Genomic DNA, 27,049 nt, shown 5'->3' on the forward strand with positions numbered 1-27,049 from the left:
ATTTTTGAGCATGTTACACTGATGGCCCAATTTGATCACTTTTTGTCTCCTCAAACTAGAGAATGAGATAAGTAAAGCACATTTTACAGACCATTATCTTCAGTATTTCGTCTGTCTGACGGAATGAAATAAGCTATTTAAAAGTACTTGTCCTCCACTGGAAACTGGTATCGATTTGTGTTATTAACATTAACACATTATTAAGAATGTGTGTCCTGTTGCGTACATTTTTTGTCAAAAACTATCAAAATACAGCATACAGCTCTGGCTCAAGCGTTTTCTAGATGAAATTCCTGCCGAGGTCACCTAATCTGACGGGTCACAGAATAACGCCGGCCCAGCATCCGGGTGACCGCAGCGCGCAGACTCAGTCCGCGCTGCAGTTCGCTGCGTTTCCGTAGCCAGTTTGCTACCCGCTGAGCCCTGGCCGGGGAAACAGCTCACGGAAACGATTGATCCCGATCGAATAACGCCAAAGCTGGCTACATAAATGGCGGATTAACGCTGATATCGGCAAGGACTCGCTAAATCAATGTTCGTGTCTCGGGTGCTTTTGGAGAGTGCGCTGGCAACACCCTCCATAACATGTGAGATGTATACAGAAAGATATTAACTGTGCGTTATTTCGGCTAACTAGCTAGCAGCTACCCCCTCTCTATCCAATTTATGGTAGCTCGCTTGATCCGTTTTTTTCAACGTCGCGTCTGTACCGGAGGAAAATGAAGAAGTTTAACATTAGAAAGGTGCTGGACGGCTTGACAGCGGCTTCTTCTTCTTCCTCCTCCTCCGCAACTGCCCAGCCGGGTACTCCGAGGGAGAACGACGTTATCCAGGAGACTCTCCAGTCGGAACATTTTCAGCTGTGCAAGGTGGGTTTTTTCCCCCCGTTAATAGCAGCTAACGTTCACGGACTGTTTTCATCTGACAGTCAGATGACAGCAGCGTGACCAAACACTGGCGTTGTTTTCATCCATCAGCACCGCTCATCGGGATGGGGATTCAATGAGTGTACGCACATAGCACCGAGGACACAGCAGAAATGTGGTGGAAATATTAAAGCCCAAGTTGAGCTGTGGGGATGTTAACAGGGGCTGATTTTTAATTATCCATTGCCGTGCTTGGCTGTGTCCCTCGGTTGTATCCGGGCTCTCTTAGCATCGTGGCTGTTTGCATTGCACTGAATCTTCGCCTCCAGTCACTGTTTCTCGGCTCCCCGCAGTTTGACTGAGGAGGGAGGACCATTTTGAGTTAAAGTGCAGGTTCACATTTATGTAAAGTCTGTCATCATCCAGCACATGCATGTCCACTGAAAGCGTTTTTTCTTGGCTGCTGGAATAACTCCTCCTGTCCCTGCTGGCCGCGATGAGATCCCTGCCTGAGATGATGTAGAGATGGAGGACAAAATCCACAGTCTGTCTGAGTGAAAATGCATTTAGTTCAGCTACAGATGATCAGAGTCCAGTCTGAGTTTGACTAATGAAGTCAGCATATTTCAATGCTACAGCCTTTTTAGTATAAGATTCCCTTTTTGGCATTTTGTGCTTGAATGACGGTAACTTTGGTTGATTTCTCTCACTCACACGGCTGAAGCCTCATGTTAGTTCAGCTCAACCTTTGCAATGCTTTTATACACTGAACAGGATTGTGGATTTCTCCCCTGCCACTCACATTAAAATAGCGTCTCCTGGAGTCTCTCAGTGAACATGAAGCATGCAATGGTTTTAAAACTGTGTTAGATAATAATGTGAACCAATCCTTTGCATCCCAGCTTTGGTCAAACTCATTTTCACTCATGCACGGTTTAATAATCTAGCCGTCAGCTCTGGCCGGAGGGTTTTGTGTGAAATGTGTTGAACATCTGGGAGCGCCAGCCCACCAGTCCCCCCCCCCCCCCTCCAGCTGGGAGCAGAGCAGGTCAGGTCCCCCAGGTTGCAGGGCCACGGCATTACCTGTTACATAATGCTGCTGTAGGCTGCACAGAGCTCATGGATGGCCGGGCGAGGCTTTCTGACCCCAAACAATTGAGTTATAGATGCCTGATGATGATGATAACATTTTGGTGGCCGGGGGACTGCAAGATCCTGGCAATGAAGTGCACTCCGTGGCTGAAAATGTGAGCCTTAGGATGGATAAAATGAATTTATTACTGATGTCTTACAGGATTGAGCCTGCACACATGTCAGGCGGATATGAGAAAAATATTCCAGTCCCCATTTGCACTAATGTTTGTGCTTTATCTAATTTACTTTGATAATAAGACTAATTTTCCACATTGATGGATTACATTTCTGGGAGATTATGGTAATGTTTTTTTTTTCTCCAGTAATGCCAGCTTGCCTGTAGAAGATGATTGATTAGCTGACTGGAGGTTTAATATAAATTCTGCTCTTTCCTGCAGACTGTGCGTCATGGCTTCCCATATCAACCATCCTCAATGGCTTTTGACCCCGTGCAGAAAATCTTGGCCGTCGGGACTCAGTCTGGAGCTTTGAGGCTGTATCCTTTTATTTTTTCCACTGGAAAATGAAAATGAAGAGGGCCACACAAGGAAAGTAAAGCTTGGATGATTCCAGTGATTTTTTTTCCTCCCCTGCGCCGTGCACACACAAACATTAACAACACGCACCAGGCTCATGTCTAACTTCCTGACATCTTTTCCGCAAATGTCACATGACCAAGTGGCCCTTCAGCATTCCACAAACTCTGGGGAATTCACACAGTAAGTGACCCGTCTTTGTCTCCTGTCATCCAACGCAGCGAAAGTAGAAGTGAAGAGCTCAGAGGTAGACTCTAGCTCGGGTGCGTTGCTGTGCAGACGGCAGCCTCCTTCTCCTGGAGCACCAGGCTCATTAGTGGTATCTCTGCAGTGGCATGAACAGCTCCTCTGCCATATGCCGAGGAGCCAACCTCATCAACTGTGCTGCCCAGCCTCTGCCAGCATGCCACTTCACATGTGCTGTAAACATCACTGGACTCGCACAGCACACACACACACACACAATCAAGCTGCTACAGTGCAGCGTGCCCCCCCCCCACCCCCCGTCTTCCCGGGCAGTTGGGAGTCAGTTTTGTATTTGTTTGTATTCAAGGAGAAAAACTAGTTTTTACAGCTAAGCGAGCAACTTCCATGAGTCACAGCAGTAAAAGTGCCCCTGGACTCCAGGCTGTTAAACACCGCATGTGATAGTCTGGTCATATCCAGCTTGTGCTGTTTACAACATGTCTTTAGAATTGGCCTATTAGTGTGCATGCACAGGGTTCCCCCTTGTGCTGATATGCTGCATGGGAGGACCATCTGCTTTATTTAGATTTTCATTAGCAGTGGCTCCATCCTCGTCTTTATCCACTCTCCAGATTAAGAGAGTGTTGTGTTTACAGGGCAACTCCCGGAGAACACACACTGCTTCCATGTTGTCCTAATGTGCAAGGTGGAGCTGATGGGATTACTGTCATTCAGGCAATAGGTCCATTTATCAAAAGACAGGCTGTATCGATCCACCTCATTGCCCCCGGAGTTTGGAAACGCTGCCACAGCTCAGTAGACATAAGCTCAATGAGGTGTCTACAAGCAATAAATGTCTGCTTTTACAAGATCTGTCTCTACTACAGTGTTTTAATCAGTGCGTTACTGAAGACAGTCCCCAGCTCTGTGTAATGCTCAGACCCACGCAGGGATGGAGGAAATGTTTTGAACTTTGAAAAGGAAAAAAGGAAAGTTTGTACAAAATGGATTAAATGTTTCACAACATTGCATTTCGGTTCATGTGCTCTTGCGGCTGACTGGTCATGCTGGAAGTCAGAAGTTTGTTTCTGATGAGCTTCCCCTGCAGGAGTAAGTTAAAATGATCAGCCCACCAGCCTGCAGCTTCCTCTTCTTTAGGCGTTAATGATGTTTTAAGCCAGACTTTAAGAAACGCTGCAGAGAACATTTTCTCTCTTTTTTCATTCGTCAGCGAGCACGATAAGATAACTTCCTGTCATGTTGATTATCAGTTGACTACAGAAGAAAACCTGCTGATGTTGAAATGCTGCGGTGAACCACGTTGGTTTACCGAAGGGGGAAGTGATGATTTTCAAAGAGGGCGACTTCTGTGTGTGCGTGTGATGTTTAAAACTCTCAGGAACAAAGTGCAGAGCCTCGTGAAGGTTCAGTGCGTTCAGGCCGTAGCTGTTTATGATATGATATCAATGGTGAAAACAGTTTTTTTAATCCAATATGAAGAATTCTGTGTCTATAAACAGTAAATGGATGATTAATATTGCGTTCAGTTTTGATGAATCTGCTGATTCTTCTCTAGATTCATAGCTTGAGCTGAAATATTAGAAACAAATTATAAATGGCTGTTCAGATGATGACAGGAACTATTATTCAAACTAAACTTTGTTTCCCTCACAGCAAGATATTTTGTCACGTGCAGTCACAGCTGACTAATGTGACTCGGCTTCCCGTGCTGACACAGTCTTCGAAGCATATGTTCTGCTAATGAAACGAAGTCATGAAGGGAAAACAGGTACCGTAGTCTGAAACGGCCTCAGTTGACAGACTGTGTAGTTCGTACCTGTGGCTCACGTGATCGCAGTAACGCTTTTTGATCATGAAGCGTGGACAGAAGCGCCAACAGGATGCTCTACTTGCTCACGTCGGTGATGAAATCTTATTTGAGGTTCATCTTTTCATCAGCTTCCTGCTAGCCTAGACGGCAGCTCGGCTCAGCGGCACCATTAACCTACATTGCATCAGAATGAGTTCAGGCTGGAGACACCTGTGCATTGGTGTGACCGAGGAGTTAACGCAGTAACAGTTTTAAGGCTGCTGAAGTGAACCTGCTTGATGTGAGCAGTATGAATACACAGCAGTGTTGCATATTAACACTTTTGCTCTTTAGACCACCGCTCTGTTCTTATTTATTCACGACCAGAGGCCATGAAACAGACTTAATGACTCTTCCTCCTCCATTGTGGACCTGCGGAGACATGATATCCATTAATATTTCTGACAAATGTTGTACAGAACTTGCGGGGCCAGGAGCTAAAACTGGACGGAAAGGTCACGGGTGAATGTGAGTTCAGTTGCCAGCAGCCTTCCAGTGGCGCCGGCTTAAAGTCTGAAAGTCTGTGTTTGCCTCCATCCTTGTGCAGCAGTGATGCCCACTGCTGAGCCTGTCCTGAAACGGTCTCCTGCAACCCCACCTTAGTTTGTTTAAGGCACTGAGGGATTGTTTGATCACAGCTCGGCTAATCCTGTTCAGGCACACAGTATTACGCTCTGTCAGCTCAAAGTGGACTCGTGAGCACGACTCTCTATCTTTGGAGGGTTTCCTGGGCATGATCACATTAAGGGCACGAGAAGCAGTGCACCTTTTTGTCTGCGTAGAGATTCTCTCTGTGATTAGATCTGCTGCTGCTGCTGCTGCTGCTGCTTCCTCCTCTCTGTGCCGCTGTGCATGATTGGTGCACATACTGTCTGTCGGTGAAAGTGATTAAAGGCTGGTTGAAGTAGACAAGCCTTTCCTCCCGGTGCTGCTCATTTTCCGTGCTGACTGTGAAAGTATTTGGAGGTTTTGGTGGGATGCATTACAGTACAGTGCTGGTGCTTACAGTACGTGGCAGTGCTCCACCGTGGCCACAGTCTCCCTGCCACGCATGCAGTCATTTTGGCTCCTCTTTTAGTTCACACACAGTTCAAACCGAGGCCTGACATCTACTGTCGGCTGAACGGGTCGTCCGGCTGTTTTTCAGCAGCCACTTTTAGCTGGCTGGGATTCTCCTGAACGTCACCGTCCAATAGAGAGAGATGAGAGTTAAGTTTATCATGTTGCCGTCGTACTGGCTGACGCATGTGAATAAATAAGGCAGACAGGGCCCACTGATTTTATTTATAACCCACCAGTTTGAGTTGTTTCATGTTCTTGCCAGTGCCTGCTTAGCGATGCAAACTGAGAGCTTCACCTTACATTTAGTTTGGGAAACTTTTGGTTTTTGATATGAAACTGGAAATGATTGAAAAAGTGATCAGCACACACTTGTTCACACACACACACACACCTTGTTGTGCAGATCATGTGCATCATGTCTGCAGGGTTTTACCCACATTTCGCCTGCAGCTGTCCAGTTTTCTTTGACCGATCTGACTCTTAGCTTTGGCCGTGCGGGTGTGGAGTGCTACTGTCAGCATGAGAGCGGCGCTGCTGTCATCCAGCTCCAGTTCCTGATCAACGAGGTTTGTTGTCACTACCTGTTCCTTGTTTGGTTTTCTCTACTCCGCCCCCTCACCCCTTCACTCTGAGCCTGTCCACTGTCTCCTGCATCTGTCTATTCATGTTCCTACTACAACCCCCAACTCCAACAAAGTTAGGATGCTGTGAAAAAGCATTTGTTTGCAAAGGAGTGCATTCTGATTTTATTTACATTTTACACAGAGTCCTGACTTTTGTGGAATCGGGGTTGTAGCAGGCACCATGGACTCTGGTGCTTATTCAGTGTCTGTAGGCCATGAATCACTTCTATTCATCAATTCATTCAGCTGTAACACTAGTTTTGTGAGCCACATGCCTCCATAATGCTCTCATAGTTGTGTGCGTGTGATAGCTGTACCCTGCCACAAGGGGATTTGTGCATTCACATAACTCCCCTCTGCTTCTGACCCTCCCTACAGGGGGCGCTGGTGAGTGCCTTAGCTGATGACAGCATCCACCTGTGGAACCTGAGGCAAAAAATCCCAGCTATCCTGCATTCTCTCAAGTTCAACAGGGAGAGGTACAGTAGCGTGTTCTCCGCTCTGCTTCTCAGCAGTCGTGCTTACAGCTGGCCACATGCTTCTGGTGTACAATTAGCAGTGTTGTTGCCATCAGCTCTCGAAAAATACTGCATTAGTTTCCTCTTGTGGTTCTGCAAAACTTGGGTTTTCCTCTGTTAACAAACATGCAAAGTGAATTGATGAGGTCAGCGTTAAATACCAGCGCCTTCCAGCTGATGATATCTCAGTTCTGGGGATTTTTATCTCTGGCTCTGAAAGTTTTCTAGCCGTCTGTCCACCAACCATCAACCATTTTCTTTTCTAAAACTGGATTAGCAAACAGGTGCTGAATCTGTGGTATAGTGTTTAAATAGTCATGTTTTCTCAAAGTTTAACATTTCAAACCTCAAAGCTGCACCAATCGATATTTTTTCAAATGACTTTGTGCAAAGTGAAAGGTGTCGCCACAGAGAATTATTACCCAACAGAGTTGTTTAGCCCCCTTTTCACCCCCCCCCCCAAAAAAATTATATTGTAATAATAACAAAAAATGAGGCTAATGTTAATTTATGCAGAACAAGTTAATTGTCTGATCAGTTTTCATATAGGAAGACAGGGCAAGAATATATTTGTCACCTAAGTTTGGACAAAATGTCCACGATTAATCAAAAATCACACGAGGTCTCGCCTGAGACATCGCATGTGATGTGTGGACAGATAAACAGTCGCACAGTTAACATCAGCTCAGTCCATTTGACGGTGTAGATGTGCTGTGTGACTGAACGATTCTTCCTACCAGTTGAGAAGAGACGGCAGTGTTTACTCCGCTATCCCCCCCGCTGATCTATATATAGTCCGGCTTCATTAGTGTGACACAGAGCAAGGCCTTTGTAATTAAATCTCAGTCACTTGCTACTCCTTCCAGTCGGAGCAGCGTGATTAGGGACGAGGGTGACTCTTTGATGGGATTGAGTCATGAGATAATGAAAAGCCTGGTTGTGATGGATCCTGGTCTCCTCCTGCAGAATCACATACTGCCACCTGCCCTTCCAGAGCAAATGGCTTTACATCGGGACAGAAAGGGGAAACATCCACATCGTCAACGTGGAGTCCTTCACTCTCTCAGGCTACGTCATCATGTGGAACAAAGCCATCGAACTGTGAGTTTGTGCTTCGCAACTGTCTTTTTTTTTTTTTCCTCCTTTAGCTTCAAGCCATTTGCATATCTTCTCCGCGCACTCGTGCGAGTTGACGCTCAACCAGGAAACTCCGAAATGCAAAGGAATGTGTTTGCAGATACAGCGCGTCCTGTAAGCTGAGAGTACTGTAGCTCTGATCAGTGTGAGGGCGGTATGGAGGTGGGGATTGTGCCATGCCAGAACTCGCTGTCGAGACTTCTGGAGGTGTTTGCTGCCCGATTTAACGGAACATCTGTGATAGGAAGTGCCCACTTGATGACCCCAGTGACCTATCCTGTGTCACCCACTCCCCCGTGTAAACACCCACTGGAAGGATCAGAGGGAATTTTACATCACATCCTGTGCATAGGTGAACGACGTGCTGCGTTTCCTGCGGGGTTCAGATATAGCTTGGCAGGCGCCACATGCAGGTAAAATTAGATTTCAGCGGATAAAATCAGTGTCACCCAACACACCGCCTTGTAACGTCGAACTGTCTCGGTTGTACTCGTCCTGCAGGGCCTGATTCTGTGCACGGAAACAGGTGGCGTGACAGTTATGTTCAGGGAAAATGAAACGCTATAGCTCGTAGAAGTTGCACTTTCTGGTAATTCTTCCAGCTCGCCCACCGGTGAGCTCAGAAATAATAGTTTCAGACGGTGACTGGCAGCTAAAATTGGAAGTCGAGTATAAAGGTGTGTGCGTGAGGCTGCTGGTGAAATCTGATAAATTGCTGTTTTAGATCTGGGAGTTGAAAGTGTCAGAACACCAAAGTATGCCATCAGCTGAGATAAATGTCTCCGGAACAGACAGCGGAGATGGGGAATGATTTTGGCTGTCTGACTGTGAACATGATTAAAGAAACGGGCTCTTGGCTGCAGCGTGAGGTTTAAAACATGATATTCAGTTCAGTCCTTTGTAGACGACTTGTGCGACCTCTGATGGAGAAGTCTTTTCATCACTTTCTGCTTCGTAGTTTGTTGTCTCTGCAAACTTGTGAATTCACATTCCGGGGCTCCTGCAGTGGACAGAAACAGCCTGCGGTCCTAATGATCATGTATAGAGTCGCAGTGGAAAGCGAGCCCACTTAAATGCAGCTCAAACTCATTGCTGTCCGCGCGGATGTTCATCTATCCTTTCAGTTTTAAATTGCGCTCAAACATGCGTGCTGCACGCTTCCATTTATCGCCACGATGGTGTTTAAAAACGGTCGTCCGCGCCGCTGGTGGCGGCTCGTGAGGCGATTACCGCCTGGAGTTCATATTCCGGTCCATCCCTGCTTTTTATTCACTGCTACATCTCTGACTGTATCGACTCATCAGCAGCTATGAGATCATTAGCTGCTGGAGCCAGACCACATTCAGAGGCAGCAACACTTTCTTTAGGCCAGACCTTCACTTCCTCCATGCCCCTTGCTCTGTTGCCACGGTGATGCTGTCTCCACACTCCGTAATCTCTCATAGACCCTCATGTGACCCTGCCCCCCCCCCTGTTTGTCTCTCTCATATGTTATGTCTCTCTGTCGGGTGCACTGATGCACATTTTCTTCTTATATTCTTGTTCTTTTCCTTTGTGTACAAGGAGATATTCTTCTCCTTTTTGGATGTCTTCCCTAATTGCCTCCCTGTCTTTCTCCCCCACTAAAAGCTCGACAGTATTTTTAGACAACATTCATCAAACTCATCCAGCACACATCACGTCAGTCTGCAGAATGCGAGTATCCTTGAATTTACACACGCTCTCCTTTTGTTCCTCTTCTGTCCCTAAAACTTGCACAGATCCACCAAGACACACCCAGGGCCTGTCGTGCACATCAGTGATAACCCCATGGATGAAGGAAAGGTAACTGATAGCTGACCAGTGCAGGACCTGTGGGGCGAAGATAAATGTCAGCCCTAAAAGCTGAAGCAGTAGCACAGTAGCAAACCGTAGCGTTTTCTCTGGTAGTGCACTTGTCTCTCTCTCTGTGGATAACTGCTCCGACGCCGATGGCACAATGTCAATACGGCCTGCGCAGCTACAACGGAGAGTGATGGCAGAACATTCGCTGCTAATTAAAACATCAATGGTAAACATCAGATTTTGGTGTGAAAATGAAAGAGAAGAAAGGGTTTGTTCCTGGACTGATCGTTTACGGAAACGTTCCACGATGTTACACAGAGGAAATCAGCAGAGAGGAAGACGCTGATTGTTTTCTAGCAACAGTGGACCAGAATGCATTGCACCTGTTAGTCCTCTCAGTGAGAAATGTGGCCGTGATGCCCTACTAGCTGATTTCCTATGCCCATATCATCCCTTTCTGATTGAATCCAACAGGTTAATGCTGCTTACTTGAAGTGTTTTTTTTTTCTATTTTATTTACTTGACCTTCTGCTTTTAATATTCCAAATGTTTTCCAGTAATTAAGATTAAAATTTCCCTAAAAACTTCATACAACTATTCTAAAATCTTCTGGTATATACAGAGCAAGTCATTAAATGAGTTGGTACTTGTTATTTGCTGGATATTTGCTTATTTTTGCTATAATTAGTACAAAATTCAGTTCTTTAAAAAAAAAAAAAAGCCCTATGAACAGATTGGAGATCACATGTCTGGTTAAAGATCCTTTGAACATGCGGCCGTGTTAACGCCGGCCTGAGTTATATGTGCAGAATGTGGTTTCACCGCAGTCAGCTGAGCTGTGCTTTGCTTCTCTTGTTATTGCAGCTTCTGATTGGATTTGAGTGTGGGGTAGTGGTGTTGTGGGACTTGAAGTGCAAAAAAGCTGACTACCGCTACAATTATGATGAGGTAAGGCATTATTTCCTCTCTGCTCGGTTCTTGTGAGGGCACCAGCCGGTTGCTTCAAGGTTCTCTCGCTGTTGTGCCTGCAACATGTTTGGTCTCGGTAGGTTTTGCGTGATATGTCACTTCCATCATGTGCGATTGACCTGCGGCTCTCGACAGCTGCTCACTGGGACCCTTGGGATTTTGTCTCAGGAGCTTCCATGTCGGGTGACGTCTGTTGTTGTTTGAGTATTTCAAAGTGAAGCTTATCAGTCGTATACAGACTGGAATTACGATGATAATAAGTCAAATAAATTCTCTGGATTATCATGCTAATAACATGAAGTGACAATAAGTTCTTTTTCTGTTTCATAAAAACAATGAACTGATGTTATAAAAAAAGCAGTGCCCTTGTATGTGTTGTTCCTCTGTGCCACAGAGCTCCATTGTTGTTCAGAAACTGTTAAAAACACATGAATGAGCTGCAGTGTCACACTGGATGACGTGCTCCTTAATCTGATTAACACCCACTCACTGTAGTTCACTCTGAGCCAGTCCCACATGCACCGTCCTGTTGCCAGAGACCTGCTAGTGCCCCAAAACTGTACTAATCCGCACCTGAAAATAGTCCCAAACAAATACACAACTTCCTCCTGTCACCTTTGCTAAGAACTCGAGCTGTTCTGGGATAGCGTTTAGCCTTTTTTAAAGATGAAAGTGTGCATTCATGATCCATTTTCAAAGAGCTATCTCTTCAATAGGAGCGAATGTGCTTGAGGCTGAGTGCCACAGACAGGCTGAGGAAGTCAGAGCGTTTTGAGAGGCAGAGTGAGGGACTGCTGGTTTTGATCTCGTCAATGGGATTTGTTGAAAATAAGAAAAACACAGCAGAATAATCCAGCCTTAACCTTTTAAATAGGTTACACACAGAGCTGCTGCACATGTACTTATGATTGTTGCACAGCTGTAAAATGTGCATGCGCTGTATTTATGACTCTGTAATGATGTGCTGCTGCGTATCTTTCAGGCGATCCACTCAGTAGCCTGGCACCACGAGGGTAAACAGTTTGTTTGCAGCCACTCTGATGGCACTCTGACCACATGGAATGTAAGAGCTCCAGCCAAGCCTGCACAGATCATCACACCACATGGTAGGAGCTGTTGTACGCACACACACACACACACACGCGCACCGGCATATTGAAGAGTCGCCAAGTATGTCTTTAAAAGCACACGCTGTGTAGCTCAAAGTGCCTCCGATCTTAGAGGTGTGACTGACAGCAGATTGATGGTGGCGGCATGTCCACGCGTGAACAGCAGCAATTAAAATGAAATGCATTGTTGCCATTTGACCTCCATTAGGAAAGCAGCCTAAGGATGGAAAAAAGCCAGAGCCATGCAAGCCTATCCTGAAGGTGGAGTACAAAACAACAAGGGCTGGGTAAGTGTGATGGCAGTCCCCACCCATCCTGTGCCTTAACCGACTCCGGGCTGAATCCATATCCTGCACTGAAAGTGGCCTTTCCTGTTATTCTATCACAGCAGCGTGTTGCTAACAGGCCATTCCTTTTGATCGTCTCCTTGTGCTGATGGAAATTAGGCGGAGGGCTGTCTAATTACTTATGCTCTCACAGGCTTTGTTTTGTTGTGATCATTAGTTAATGATTTTTGTCATAACAAATGATTTGTTGACTGCGCTGAGGTCACGTGTCAATCACGTTGCGAGCGCCGTTAACAAAATGATCTCTGTCTGAAGAGAAGGAGCTCGTTACGTCAAGGTCACAGAATGAAAAAGAGAAAACTTTCCTAAAAGAGCGTGACATGAACAATTATTTCACAGAAGCTGATCTAATTATCCCTTACATTTTTTCCTCAGGTATTAGAGGACAGGGATTAATATAGTTGTCATTATAATTAAAAAGTAAGCTCCTCCCATCGTAGATGCTCTTGAAATGGGGGCAAAGAATCTCCAGAGAAAGCACAACAGTATAAAATTCAGCGTCCCTCTTCACCCATTTACCATTGATTGGACCGAGTAGCTTTTCACAACAAATTGTATTGAATAAGCAATTAAACTGTGTGCGTTTGTTTCCTGAACTCAGGGACCCATTCATGGTCCTGTCTGGAGGCCTGTCTTACGATACAGTGGGGAGGAGAGCCTGTCTGACGGTGATGCACGGAAAGAGCACCGCTGTCCTGGAGATGGACTACCCCATCGTCGACTTCCTGACGCTGTGCGAAACTCCATATCCAAATGGTGAGCGGCAGCGCTCCGCTCGGGACAGGCTTTGTCCGTTTGTCTCAGAATCTGTATCAACTCACTGAAATGACCTCATTATCCTGCTTACTTTTGTGCTGTTCTTTCATATTTTCTTTTTGTTTTTTTTTTGCCAGACTTTCAGGAGCCTTACGCCGTGGTGGTCCTCCTCGAGAAGGATTTAGTTGTGATAGACCTCGGACAGATTGGGTGATTATTCCGCTTTCTAAATGTAGAGTGTTGCTGGTGTGCATCGCACAAGATCAAGCTCACTGTGTTAGTAGACAGCACAGAAGAGATACTGCTAATCATCTAACTGTATTGATCATGTCAGTCAGAAATGTGCAGATTGAACTAAATGAACAGAAAACACAAAGTCAGTCCATCTCTGCAGCTGTGATAATGAATTTATAATGTCAAATAAATATAATGAAGTTATAGGACCCACAAGAGCTGTCACAGTCAATTATGTCTGTTGCTGACCCGATTCTTTAAAGGTCCCATAAAAAACAAAATGTCGAACCTTAATTAATCACCGGAGGGGTTTGTTTTGCAGTCGAGCATTATGTTTTTTGCTTTAATTGTAATGTTTATTGCTTTTCTCCCCTGGGTGTGTTGCATCTCTATTTACCATTTTGTGCCAATTATGCGTTTAAAAAAAAGACCCCTCCTTGAAAAGTGTGAGCGTCTTTGTTGCTGTCGCATCTTGCTGTGTCAGTGGGTGTAAATAAAGATATCACTCAGTTAATTTGATGAATTGAGGGGAATCCAGCCAACATAAATGACGACGATGCAGTCCAGGATTTTGTTATAGCACACAGTAGAGCTTCCAAATTCCTCCCAGCTGATTGTAGATGTTTTGAAACTTGGCGGCGGCCTATCAGGAGCAGCAGTGACTCTGGTTGAAGTGTGCTCTATATTTGGGTGTCAGGGTGCAGCGGTTGCACTGTGTTCAACATTTACATAACATTTAAAATTCCAATAAAGCTGTAACAAATAGAAAATGACGCTATCGAAGGCATTTCATGGGACATTTAAACCTGCTGGTCAGTCAGTTGGAGTATTGATGTGCAGCAAGCGTGTTTGCATCTCAGGTTGATGGACAAGTGCAGATATCATGAAGATGTAATGCACATTGTCTCATTGTCATTGACAGGTACCCAATATTTGAGAATCCATATCCTCTGACTATCCATGAGTCGCCAGTGACCTGCTGTGAGTACTTTGCCGACTGCCCCGCTGACCTTATTCCTGCACTTTACTCTGTCGGCAGCCGGCAAAAGAGACAAGGTTACAGCAAGAAGGTAAGCGCCGCTCTGTGTGGTCTGTGCTTAGAATCTGTTGGTGTTTCTGGAGACATACATAATGCCGTTAAACTGGTAACACGACTGAAAGAAGCCTGCATTTCTAACTTTTAAAAATCTTTTCTCAGGAATGGCCCATCAGTGGAGGAAACTGGGGCCAAGGCACTCAGAGTTACCCAGAGATCATCATCACTGGGTCAGTATTGATGAATGGCTTCATCAGTTTGTTGTTTGGATTCACTGACTTTCATTCACACACGAACATGACACAGTCAACAAATGATGTCATTGTTTTCTTTATTCTCCCCATTATAGACATGCCGATGGGTCCATCAAATTTTGGGATGCTTCTGCATGTGAGTAAAACTCATGCTGGGTAGAACTACTCAATTCTTGTTAATTGTATAACCTTTCGAATTCTAGCATATTACAGTGACAGTATTGATCTAGACTTGTTGAAATGTTGGATTTGCAGATGTAACAGTCATGTGTCTCCACTTCAAGTCAGCACATAAGAAAGATTGCTGTTGTAAGCATTAATATAAGCACCAGTTGAAGAGACTTTGAGTTGCTGACATTTCAGTTAAGACAGACTTGATCACGTTTACATTTGTCACGGCCATCGAGAGCTTTGGAGCACCTCATTATGCTGTTTAAGCTCGTGTATATAAAACGGTGTCATCTGCATAAATGAATATGCCCACTCCAGGGTTTCCCTTAACAAATTGGTGCCAGTCTACGTGTCCTGGATGGTGTCAGTGTCCTGGACAAATGGGAGATATTCCGGTCAAATATCAAATAATACATTAACTGAATATCACCATATCCTCTCAAAGTAATGCTTCAAGTGCTGTACAAGCTGAAGACTGCCAAGGTGTTTGAGAGGGCTCGTGGGAAGGAGGAGAAGCCAAGTACGGATATAGTAGAGGAGGACCCGTTTGCAATCCAGACCCTGTCCTGGTGCCCTGAGAGCAGGATGCTGTGTGTGGCCGGGGTCTCTGCCCACATTATCGTCTACAGGTTCAGCAAACAAGAAATCACCACTGAAGTTGTGCAGGTGGGTGAACCCTTGTTTCATATTCGTCATTATTTCAGTCTCAACCTTGAGACTTCTGTCTGACAGCAGCCAGCTCACTATCCGAATTTCACACAAGGCCGAAAGAGATGCACGCACAGGTGTTTTAACAGGTGATGTCAGCATGTCCAAGAACGAGCCTTTTTGTGACACATCTCCTGTGTTTAGCTTTTGGAGGTGCGGATGCAGGGTGAGTTTAGCGATGGGGACTCCCCTGATCCAGGAGGGGAGCAGACTCCCACCCTGCCCACCCCGGGAGCTTCCTCCAGCCCTCAGGAGAGCGAGCCTCCCACTCAGCCCTCCACAGGAAGCAACTCCTCCGACGGACCCCGGGACAACATACCATGCCTGCAGTACGGACTGTTTCTTTTTTGCTAAAAAGTTGAATTTGGATCATTCATTCCAGTCATTTTGCAGGAGATTGTCACTCAATGCACTGAAAACAGATGGCAAAAAGGTCATTTAAGTAAGTGATGTAGTCCTCCATTCACTCCCTCCAGTCAGCTGCTCAATCCTTCACATAATTTCCACCTCAGTACACCAGGGGAAAATAATCCTCTTTCTAAAAATATTAAAACTGATGAGAATGTTTTGACAGTAAAAGGTGGAAGAGGGAATAGCAATAATAAAAAAAAACTGATGATATTGTCAGTGTGGCTTACCCGACTGGCGATAATTCATTCCAGGGTGAAGTGCAGCCTGCTGGCTCATCTCGCTGTGTGTTTGATGCAGGGTGCGGAGCTCCCCGCTGAAGCAGTCTCCGGGCTACCAGGTGGAGCTGGTGATCCAGCTGGTGTGGGTGAGCGGGGAGCCACCTCAGCCAATCACCAGCCTGGCTATCAACTCCTCCTACGGCCTGTAAGTCTGCATACCATATGTACACTTGATGTTTTGACCTGAGATCGCTTTATGCTCACACTTGTCCTGATAGCGGTAGTTATCCCCGTCCAGGAGCTGTGTTTGTGCACATGAGGAGGCTTTAATTGCACCCTGTCACACAAAGAAGGCAGCAACCATTTTTCAAAGTACAACTGTAAATAAGCCTGCCTGTGTCATAGCTTGGAGTCTTAACTTCTCATCATCGTGTGTTTCAGCGTGGTGTTTGGAAACAGTAACGGTCTGGCTGTGGTGAACTACCTCCAGAAAGCTCTGCTCCTCAACATGGGCACGTTGGAGCTGTACAGCCCGTCTGACCCCTACCAGAGGCAGCCTCGCTCCCCACGCAAACCACGGCAGCCCTCTGGAGGTGAGCGCCACTCGTCGGTCGTTCCCCACAGCTAAACGCCCGCCCCGAGTAACATTACTACCCTGAAATAAATGCTTTATAGACTTCGTACAGTTCACAATAAGCTGAGCGGCTCTGGCTGTTTCGGGGCGGATTAGGAAGGCAGGGCTGACACTTGGCAGCATCCGTGACTTCGCGCCATGAGCGCTGCCCCCTGCAGTAGCTCCTGTGCCTCAATAGGGGGCATCACTGACAGATTCTCCATCTGTTCAGTTGGACAAACCGGAGACAGTGGAGCATGTGTGTTCATGATCCATGCACAGAGTGGATGCTGTGTTCCTTTTTATGATAAAACAACACGCGATTCATCCAGATTTACTTGTCTCTCGTGTCTTTTACTGTGTTTTTGTCTCTGCCTTTTCATCCTGTCATTCACTGTTTGTACTCACTCTTTTCAGTCTCAGCGGTCTGGTGCTGGATTCAACACTTATTTGGGTTCTCTGCCATCAAAAGCAGTTTTTAATCTATGCAGACTGCAGGAATGCTGTCTGATAGATGTATTTTACTGTTTAATTACATTTAGAAATCCAGCAGCGAGCCTCTGAGACTCATCTTTCTTTTCTTTTGCAGTTATGACGTCCATTCATTTTTCTGTTTCACTGTTTTTCCTGTCGGTCTCTCTCTGTGATTTGGTAAAGACATTCCAACTGTGACGTCTTGCATGTCCAGACTTTCTTACTTGTATACTGAGTCTGTTAAAAAACTACGCCCATCTCACCTCAGTAAGTCATGTTGTGTCGGAAGTTCTTCCTCCCCCCGCAGTCTCATTTCTCTCCTCTAAGCCTTCCCCTTGTCTCATGAAAATATACTCCCTGATTTTGAGATGGCACCCCCGAAGCCCCAAAGCTCACTATTGACTTTTTAAAGACACCAGCAGTGAGCTGGGAGGAAACTTTGAGACTTTGGGGCACTTTAACAAAATCAGGCAGTGTATCTTTAAACCCTGCTGGTAGACAAACTGCACTGACGCCTTGAGCCAACAGATTTGTTCTAGATTTGTGAAGTGAACTCCATTATTCCCTACACTGTCTGGGTAGCTGTCCCTGCCTTTGTTCAAATAAGTGACCCTTTATTATTTTGCACTACATATGAATTGTAGTCCTAATTCTGCCGTGTCTAATCCCAATCTCTGTGGCTCCCTCAGCACTCTGTGACTCCAACGATGGGTCCAACACCTCAGAAGACCGCTGCAAATCACCCACTTCAGGTAAGCCTCCCTGGAGTGTTAGTGATTCATATAAAAAACCCAGATCTGATTATTGTTTTGAAAAACATCTCTTTCAAATGCCTCACTTTGTCACGTAGGATCTACCTCACCCTGCAATTCAGATGATGAGCGAAAGCAGAAGTTCATAGAGAAGGGTACTGTATCGTGAAGAGCTGCATGTCCCTTTAAATTTAAGCATTTAAAAAAAAAAATGGCTGCGGTTATCTGATGTGTCTTTTTGAACCTTATTTCCAGTGAAGTTCAAAAGCAGACGCTTTTCCAAGACGGTTGCCAATGACTTTGGTAGTGTATCCTCCAGACGTCCTCTCTCTGATCGCTCGCTCTTTCTCTCTGAATGACAGCGTTCTAACCACACTGTGCCTTAATCCTGCGTCAGTCTGTGCATCTTGTGCCAATGAGAGAGAGAAGTGCATTCAAGAAATGGATTTTTACTAATCAGGTGGTTTGGGGGTTTGCGTAGTTGATTTGTGAAATGAATCAGGATTCTTTACCCAGTGCATGACAGGACAGCTTGGGAATGTCAGGCCTCAGATTTTCTATGCAGATTTTTGTCAGAAAGCTGTAGGCTGCTGCTCCACAACTCTGGATTGAACATGATATGCCAAATTGGCAAATGTTACCTTTTCACTCGTTCAGAGCATAGAAAATCTGCTTCATGCCTCATCCTAGTACTAATGTCTAACTGTGTCACTTAAATGTTTAAGTGAATTAATCCTCTTCGACTGTTGACGCTGCTGCGTGTTTCTGATTCCAGGGTTTCAGTGCAGTGTTAACTGTTTGGCTACCCACTGATTTTTCCTCCTCCCACTCTCTTTGCATAACTGTGTTCACTGAATTGCAATTACCTCACTTCTTGTCTGCCTCCTGCTTTGTTTGACATTACAGGCCCTTTGGTTGTCTGTGATGCCGCTCAGCCTCATTTGTATTCTCAAGGTTTCTTTAAGGGTGGTTATAGACTGCACCAGGCAACTTTTGGGGTTTTATACTCTAGATTGGCAACGCTCCTGGTGGCAAGCAGCGACGTTAAAAGCACCAGCTTTTAAACACCTGAAGTGTTTTTGGAATCAGAATGTTCTTCTTATAAAGCCATGAGGAGCCTCGTTGCACGCAGTAAGAGCTGTCCCACGTATGGCGTAATGTGCCGTACGTGTGTCCTCAACAGTTGTCTTTCAGTACGTATCACCACTCTTAAGAATGACTCAAGATCAGAATTTTTTTCAATGATTGTACACTGATTTTCACAGTAAAAGCAATGTCACAAATTACCGAAAGTGATATTTACAGAATCTCTGATTGTAATTTATTCAAATCGTCTTTGATTTTTTTCATTTTTAGTCATCAAAAAAATAAAAAAGGAGTATTTTTTTCTGTTACAGCCAAGATGTCACGGAAAATTAGCTCGTCTAGCGAGCAAAAGCCAGACATGGGTAAGCCACAACTACTGAATTTTAGCCTCTAAGAACCTTTGCATTTTCTTACAGGTTTTGCTTTTGTCATTTGAATCTTCTGCTGCTTTGTGTTCAGTCCACGGCTGTAAAACACGACCTGCTTATGTCTGATAGCATGTTGGTGTAAATGTGAGACTCCTGGATGTTATACAAACTCTCTGTTTGCACTGTGAGCAGAGGAGACGTCCCAACGATGGCGCTCACTCAAGCGCTTTTGTAATGTGGGAGAAGGAAAGGCGGCAGCCAGGATGTGCCAGAAGGGGGGCATCTGTAGAACTAAGTCAGCCCCCAACTCCTGTGAGTGGACCAGCCACGGTCTGACTTGGTCTGAAGTGGGATAACTGGTACTAACCCCCACCACTGCTGGGGCTTTTATTCTGAATGGGTTGACGTGTGACACTAATCTTCTCACAATGACCGTTTCATTCTTTTTGAGGAAGCTCCACCGACTCGACTGCGCTTGCTTTTCTTATTTACAGTTTTTCCTTGTGGAGAACACACATGACGGGCGGTGTGTGTGGCCTTCCCCTCTGTGTCACACATCTTTTTGTGTTTCTGTCGGGATCCCTCATTAGCTTTTTAAAGAGGGAAAAAACTTGTGTTTCATCTACCGTCAGCACAGTAATGAGGCATGAATAATTCTTGCTCCTTAAATACCACTTCTTCCTTGGGAGTCCCTGTAGTACTACAAGGATATCATGCACTTTTTTCACATTGAGAATGTTGTTGTCAAATTTGGTTGCAAAAAAAGTACAGTGTGGAAAACTGCAAGAGCTTCTCAATGTCAAAAAGCTTTCTGGTGTACTGTGTTTCTTCCATACATGACTGATTGAGGATGCGCTCCACCAAACTGATGGTTGCAGAACATATCTCAAACCCAGTGGATTTTAAGCCATTAACATCTCTAATTCTCCTGTTTGCATGGAGAAGTCCTCTGTAAACATCATGCCTGGTTCATTTCACACAAATCATTTCCTCACTCTCTCATTTTTCACTCCTGTCCTGCTGTCCAGATGCCAAGGATAACTCATTCACCCGCTCGCGTAGTTCAAGTGTAACCAGCATAGACCGAGAATCTCGAGAGGCCATCTCCGCCTTTCACTTCTGTGAGAGCTTCCCCAGGAAGATGGACAGCCTGGTCAGCCCCTGTCTGCTGGTGGGAACCACCCAGGGCTCTGTGATAATGGTGGCCCTCAGCCTGCCGCCCGGGGGGGACCAGAGGCTGCAGCAGCCGGTTGGCATCTCCTCCTGCGGTAAGACGCTGAGCTGAGGTGGGGTTCTTCATGTGACTGGGGACACAGTTGGAACTGAAACAACAGTGCGAGGACTTAGAGTATCTCCCACCCTAATCTGCAGCAAAGCCTCTTAAAATCACACTTTCCTAACAGATCTGAGGAAGCTAGCTATGTGCAGCGGGAATTCAGACCTCAGAATGACTCTGTCTGACCTTCATAGTTGAAATATCTGGGTGGTTTTTTTGTGGAGAGTCGTTAAAATTTAGGAAGGAAGTGGTGGCAGGGAGGGACAGAGGGAAGCTGTGGTCACAGAGAATCTGTGTGTAAGGAGTTTCGTTTCCAGAAAGATCAGTTTTCAGTCCCACAATCCTCTTCTACCTCATGTTATCATGGAATCATGGACTCACTGGAATCATTATTTATTCATTTAACAGAATTTAACAGTCCACACATTGTGGCCAATTCAGTGTAAGAAAGTGAAAGTTCATGCCAGGTTTAAGATAATTTTATTGCACTAAAAAACGTGTAAATATCTGTTCTGTCACTGATGTTTCACAGAGGAAAAAAGGCAAATCAGGTGCATTAAGCAGAGTACAGGGCAGGAAGAAAGTTTGACAGTTGGGTGGCTGTTTTTTGTGGTTTTATTTATTTGCCATCACAGGTAATGTGCAGATGTTCCAAATGAAGATATCAGATACTGTACCGTGCTCTGCTGTGCTCTTGGTTGATCTTGAATTATTCTGTGGTAATCTGAAGGCTGTCTCTAATCCAAATGAAAAACAATACCTCTGTGATACTCGTTCTTCAGGCACTCTGGTCAGTCTCAAAGGAGGCATTTTGACTATGGCCCTGTTGGACGCCACTGGAGCTCTGCTGCCCCCTTCCTACGAGCCATGGTATGACTCAAATGCCTCAGATGAGGAGAGGGAGAAGAGCCGGAGGCGCAGGCCGGCCTCCCCTCCCACATCGCAAGAGGGTCAAGATTCCCAGTTCGCCGTGCTGTGCTCGGAGAAACAGGCCAAGGTGGTGGCCATGCCCTCCCAAACCCGCATCTACAAACACAACATCACAGAGACCTCCTTCGTGCTGAGGGCTGATGTTGTGCAGATGGCTGGAGCTAACTGCATTGCCTGTTTCTGTGCTAACGGACATATCATGACTCTGAGGTATACTCTCCAGTAGCTTCTACTGGTATTTGTGTCTACTTTGAAAACGTCTGCTAAAGTCATGACTTATCATAATAAGTTAAAGTACGTGTGAAACGATGTCTCGTCTTTGTATCATCACAGTTTACCCAGTCTAAGGCCTCTGCTGGACGTGAACTACCTGCCGCTGACAGATATGCGCATAGCCAGAACGTTCTGCTTCTCTAACCTGGGTCAGGCCCTGTACCTCACCTCTGCCACCGAGATCCAGAGGATCACCTATAGCCAGGAGACCTGCGATAACCTTCAGGTCAGACACTCTTAATTAGTGAATGAGTTATGAAAAATTTGACTTTATGTTTCATTATTAGATCCAATAATTCCAAGTGTGGAGAAAAGACTTTCCATGTAGGCTGGGAGGAAAGAAACTTCAGTGAAAAATGGTTGTGGAGAGAATTTATTGTGCTTTCTGGACTGTGGAATGTCACTTCAACATAATGCATCACTCTAATGAATCTTCGGGCTTCCCAGCACAACACCAATTATGCCTACAACAAGCATCCTCGGTGGAGCGGCCAAGTACAACCCTGATTCCAAAAAAAGTTAGGACTCCGTTTAAAATGTAAATAAAAACCTAGTGAAAGTAATCTCCTTTATCCAATCATGTGTTCACAAAGTGGTGAACCTCGCTCCATCCTCTGAGCCTTTCCAGGATGCCCCTTTCATACCCAGTCATGACACTATCACCTGTTACCAATCAACCTGTTTACCTGTGGAATGTTTTTGGAATCGGGGTTGTAGACGGAACACTGTCACTTCTTTCCATAAAACTGAAATGACATAATTTCATGTCCATTATGTGCCCCTGAAATGGCTTGGTATGTATTTAAGAAGAAGGATGAGAAACCCAGTGTGATGCTTTATAGGTCAGTCTATATTTCTACAGGGAATATAGATTGAATTAGACGTACTGATGCTTCTGTCTTCCTCAGGAGATGCTCAGTGAGTTATTTACCCCTGTGGAGACACCAGAGGCTCCTAACAGAGGTTTCTTCAAAGGCCTTTTCGGTGGAGGAGCTCAGTCTCTGGACAGGGAGGACCTCTGTGAGTAGCAAAGCATGATTTATTTCAGGGAAATGATTTTACATATTTTCTTACATTTACATGTATAGCCCTGTTTATTTTTAATGTTACTGACTCTGATCAGTCAGAGGTGTTTTTGGAATCGGGTGGGATATTTTTCAGTTGCAGGACAGTTTTTTTAACCACCAGGACGCCATTAGATCTTTCTCCGAACACGCGGAGATGAATGTTGGGATGTGCCAACACATTAAATGGATTTCTCTTTTTGTCTTTGGTAGTTGGTGAAACAGCTGCAGGTAAGGCCTCCCGCAGCCTGGCCCAGCACATCCCGGGCCCAGGGAGCATGGAGGGCATGAAGGGCGCAGCGTCCGGCGTGGTGGGAGACCTGGCCCGGGCTCGGATAGCTCTGGACGAGAGAGGGCAGAAACTGGGCGAGCTGGAGGAAAGAACGGCCGCCATGATGGCCAGCGCAGAGTCCTTTTCCAAACACGCTCACGATGTATGCACGAGCCGTTTCTCCGAGCGCTGTTTTCAGGTCGGCTCCTGTGTGTTTTTTTCCAGCTCTCATATTTCCTCTCTTCTCCCTTCAGATGATGCTGAAGTACAAAGATAAGAAGTGGTACCAGCTCTGATGGCAGTGTGTGGAGCATCGGACTCTGTAATCACTCAAACACCAGTGTCTCTGAGGAGCTGCAGGTCCCTCTTCTTCTCTTCTCGATTTCTCTCCACGGGGTGGGGGGGGTTCTGCTCAACAGACTCATGCTTTTATTCTCAGCACAATATCATACACTCTGCATTACCTCAGTCACCGGAGGATTGCCGGAGTAGACACTGGCCAACCCAACGTAATGAGAATGGAAAGAAATGGAAGAAGAGGAGCCCGTAGGAGCCTCTCTTTCCATTTTGCTCGAGAGCAGCGATGTTCACGATCAGTCCGCCGAACAGGAGAGAGGGGACCTTTCATATCCATCAGACATGCACTCATATATATCTCATATATATATCTACACACCCTGCTGTTTTGTTCTGAAAGAGGAAACACAATTCTGCAAAAACATGTACTTGTGGAGGCCTGATTGCAGTTATTCTTTTTTCCTTTCTCTGCCCTTTATGGTGTCTGCCAAACACAGTGGACTTAAACGAGGAGAAAAGTCTGATGACCCCCCGTGTCCTTCAAATCTAATCAAGTCGATGAAGATGTAAGTTTCTACAGGAATGATTGAATCAATGGAGGACTTGTGTATGTTTGTTTTTCCTGGTCTAAATTATTTTTGAAGTTTAATCTCTGACCTTTTATTAGTCTGTTTTTGTCATTGTTTTTGTCCGGAAAGGGCCTTTTAAGCACTTAGAGAACCGTAGAGAACAGACGGGGCGATGATGAATCTATTGCCTCTCACCGAATAAGGGCTGGTAGTACACTAGTTCATCACCGACCATTCCTTTTACAGCATTTTCCAACCAAGTTGTTTTAGGTGAAATAGACAAATGGCGCGTTTTCAGAGAGTCACTTTGGTTTTATTTTGAGTTATTTATTGGAACAGTATAATGGATGAGAAGTAAAAACTTTGTATGTTGGGCATTCAATTTTAGTTTTTTTTCCTTTGTCGATTAAATGTGCTAAAAAGTGCTGAAAATGTTTACCCCCGATGAAGAGTTTACATTGATCTATCAGAAAAATGAAGAGTCGACACACTGGAATCCCCCTGAAGGTCTTATATTCTTCTAGCTTTCAAGGGGCTGTAGCTACGTGGCGTGTGAGAAGGATGACGTGCTGAAGGGCAAGACGAAGATTGTCCTTCGTATGGATTAGCATAAATGTATATTTTGGTTACAATTTTAAGCTTTTTGTGATAAAGATTCTATCTATACATCTTCAGGTTTCTTTTCGGCACTCTGTCATAGCTGATTTTTGTCTCGTTTCTCAATGTGTAGGGAAAAAGCATGTGTCTCTTACAGCACAATGGAAATGGTGATGCTGTCTCTGTATTCGTAGCTGCCAGTAGAAGTGACCAAGCACCACAGAGTGTTCCACGTAGTGCCATTGGTCATCTCTCTCGAGCATTCACTTAAAAACTGTTTCTCTTCTGCCTTTGCCTCATGACGCATATATGCTAACCTCTACCTATGTGTATGTCTGTGTGTTTGTGAACATACATATATTCAGGAATATGTGTATGGGCGCCAATATTTATAATACTACATAGATGCAGTGTATTACAATAGGTCTTTTGAGGTTTTTGTTTTTGCTTGACAGTGTTTTCCAATGTGATTAACTAGAACTCCATTGTAACTAGATTTCTTTTTCATGAGGTGCGAGGATATGCTGCTATTTGTGTCAGTGTAGGAGCATTACCTGTCGGTCTTTTATTTTGAAAAGAGAGACGAGACTTTGTTGGTCCAGATTGCTGCCAAATGTTGTAAATAACGGGACAGCTGGACACAAATCTGACAGTGCAGGTTCAGGCAACGTGACATACTGTACGCTTGCGGCCATGTTCTTTTCCGACACCAAAGAGTTGCTTAATTTCACAGAGTTGTCTTGATTTTTCCCGAAATGGTAAGAGTCAGCCTGGATACCGAGTACAGCACTCTTAAGTTAAGAAGTCTACTGTGTGCAGGGGGCGGGGGGGGGGGGGGGGGGGGGATAGTAGATTGGCTTGAGCTTCTTCTTATGGGCATAACCACCCTCTATATATGTTTTAAAAGGACAGGCAAAGTGAATTTGAAGAGTTTCATTCCAAAATGAGATATCCACCAAAGCAAATCAGGTGACTCCTGGAAAATGGTTGCAGGCATGAAGTAAAATCAAGTTTTGATCCATTTCCTTAGATTTTAGAGTATTAAATCTTATATATGAAGGAGATGCGAAGATGTCAGTTACACCAAAAATGTTTCATTCAAGATGGATATACGGCATTTTGGAATACAACCCTTCACGTTTAGCTGGCTCATTTTAATCTACTGTATACTACTGAGATAAACCCATTTCAAAGAGCAGTTGTGTGGGTTTTGCACTATTTTTTGTACTTAAAATAATTTTGTTAGTATGATTTTTAGTGTGTTTAGTTTTTCTTGTCCCATTGTCTTATTTTTGAAAGGACCAAAACATGACAGAACCTATGCTTATCTATGTCATTTGCCAATTATGCTGATTGCTTCACTCTCAGATTTGTTTTCAACGTCAGTTTAATGATACTATGATATATTTATATATTTGAAGACAAATATATATACTTTTCAGTTCAATAATCTATTAAAAATGAATACCTTTAATATAATTTTGGGATAGAATAACTCACATTAATGTCCAAACAATGGTTGTGCATAATTATCCACCATTCAGACATGACAATAAACATTTTCTGGTTATATATTGAACATACTCTTCTCAGATTCAAGCTTTGCTACTGCAGGAGGGTCATGTCCTCTCGGTGGGCCGCTGAGTCTTTCTACAAAGTGTGGCCTCGACTTTAAAGTGCTTCAGTTTGCAACATATATGTCCTAAATGGTCTCTTATTGCACATTGAAGGATGCATGATATTAAGTGTTTACAAACTTGAAACAACCATGTATTATCCCTCTTAGAGATTGTCTGTTCTGGCATTTGTATTTACCATCAAGATGAACAAAACCGAAGTTTTCACCACACATCAGACGCGTGTCCCATTTTGATTTGATCATGCTAATTGTCTAAGTGTGAGAGAACATATTTATTTTATTGGTACATCTGTTTATGTTACTGTTTGCTTCATGACAACTCTTGCTTTCCCTGCGCTGTAGAAACGCATAGGAAGCGAAAGCTAAGCTCACAGCACCGTGCAGGAGAACTCAAGGGTTTCTCAGTCGCCATACTTCCTTCCATCCATCTGTCTGTCTTCTGGGATGAATATCTGTGGAGTTGCAGTATTTTCTCATAGTAGGCAATTTTTGTACAGTTTTATTAAAATAAATTTCACATGGATGTCTGACTTAATCTGCTGCCACAAACAGTTTAGACTGTAGATACAGTATATATATATATTATTGTGCAATGGAAAATAAATGTAAAACCAATCATAAGATGTTATGCCTTGTGTTTTCTGTGTGTTGTTTCCCAATTTGCTCGCTGAATTCGTTTAACTGATTCTTATATGGAAATTCTTTATGTCCTATGTCATAGATGAGTGTTGGCTTTAGATTTAAGTGTTTGCTCAAGAACCGTCGAGCAGGGACCAACACTGCCTTGATCATGCTGAGAGACAGACTGGTGCCTCGCTGAGTCATGTCACAAACAATTTTACTCACAAGTGGAGTTATGTACTTATTTTTT

General features: G+C 44.6%; 1 protein-coding gene across 4 annotated transcripts; it reads left to right on the top strand.

Annotated features, from left to right (window-relative positions):
* Positions 1–369: 369 nt before the first annotated feature.
* Positions 370–26,799, top strand: stxbp5b (syntaxin binding protein 5b (tomosyn)). Of its 4 annotated transcripts, XM_076749228.1 has the most exons (30): positions 370–869; positions 2,399–2,496; positions 6,139–6,220; positions 6,656–6,756; positions 7,762–7,896; positions 9,693–9,756; positions 10,621–10,704; positions 11,708–11,831; positions 12,043–12,121; positions 12,783–12,937; positions 13,075–13,147; positions 14,094–14,241; positions 14,370–14,437; positions 14,557–14,597; positions 15,078–15,298; positions 15,485–15,669; positions 16,049–16,174; positions 16,411–16,562; positions 17,240–17,323; positions 17,746–17,808; positions 17,907–17,963; positions 18,064–18,111; positions 19,206–19,256; positions 19,455–19,574; positions 20,291–20,530; positions 21,321–21,678; positions 21,802–21,967; positions 22,650–22,761; positions 23,019–23,239; positions 23,331–26,680. In XM_076749228.1, the coding sequence occupies exons 1-30, from the start codon at positions 720–722 to the stop codon at positions 23,370–23,372; spliced, it is 3,648 nt and encodes a 1,215-aa protein (XP_076605343.1). In that variant the 5' UTR covers positions 370–719; the 3' UTR covers positions 23,373–26,680. The 4 variants fall into 4 exon arrangements, with proteins under 4 accessions (XP_076605343.1, XP_076605340.1, XP_076605341.1 ...); XM_076749225.1 differs by lacking the exon at positions 17,240–17,323 and having other exon boundaries at positions 23,331–26,799; XM_076749226.1 differs by lacking the exons at positions 17,240–17,323; positions 19,455–19,574 and having other exon boundaries at positions 23,331–26,799.
* The last annotated feature ends 250 nt before the right edge of the window (positions 26,800–27,049 follow it).

Source organism: Chaetodon auriga, chromosome 14 (assembly GCF_051107435.1).
Source record: "Chaetodon auriga isolate fChaAug3 chromosome 14, fChaAug3.hap1, whole genome shotgun sequence".
NCBI lineage: Eukaryota > Metazoa > Chordata > Actinopteri > Chaetodontiformes > Chaetodontidae > Chaetodon > Chaetodon auriga.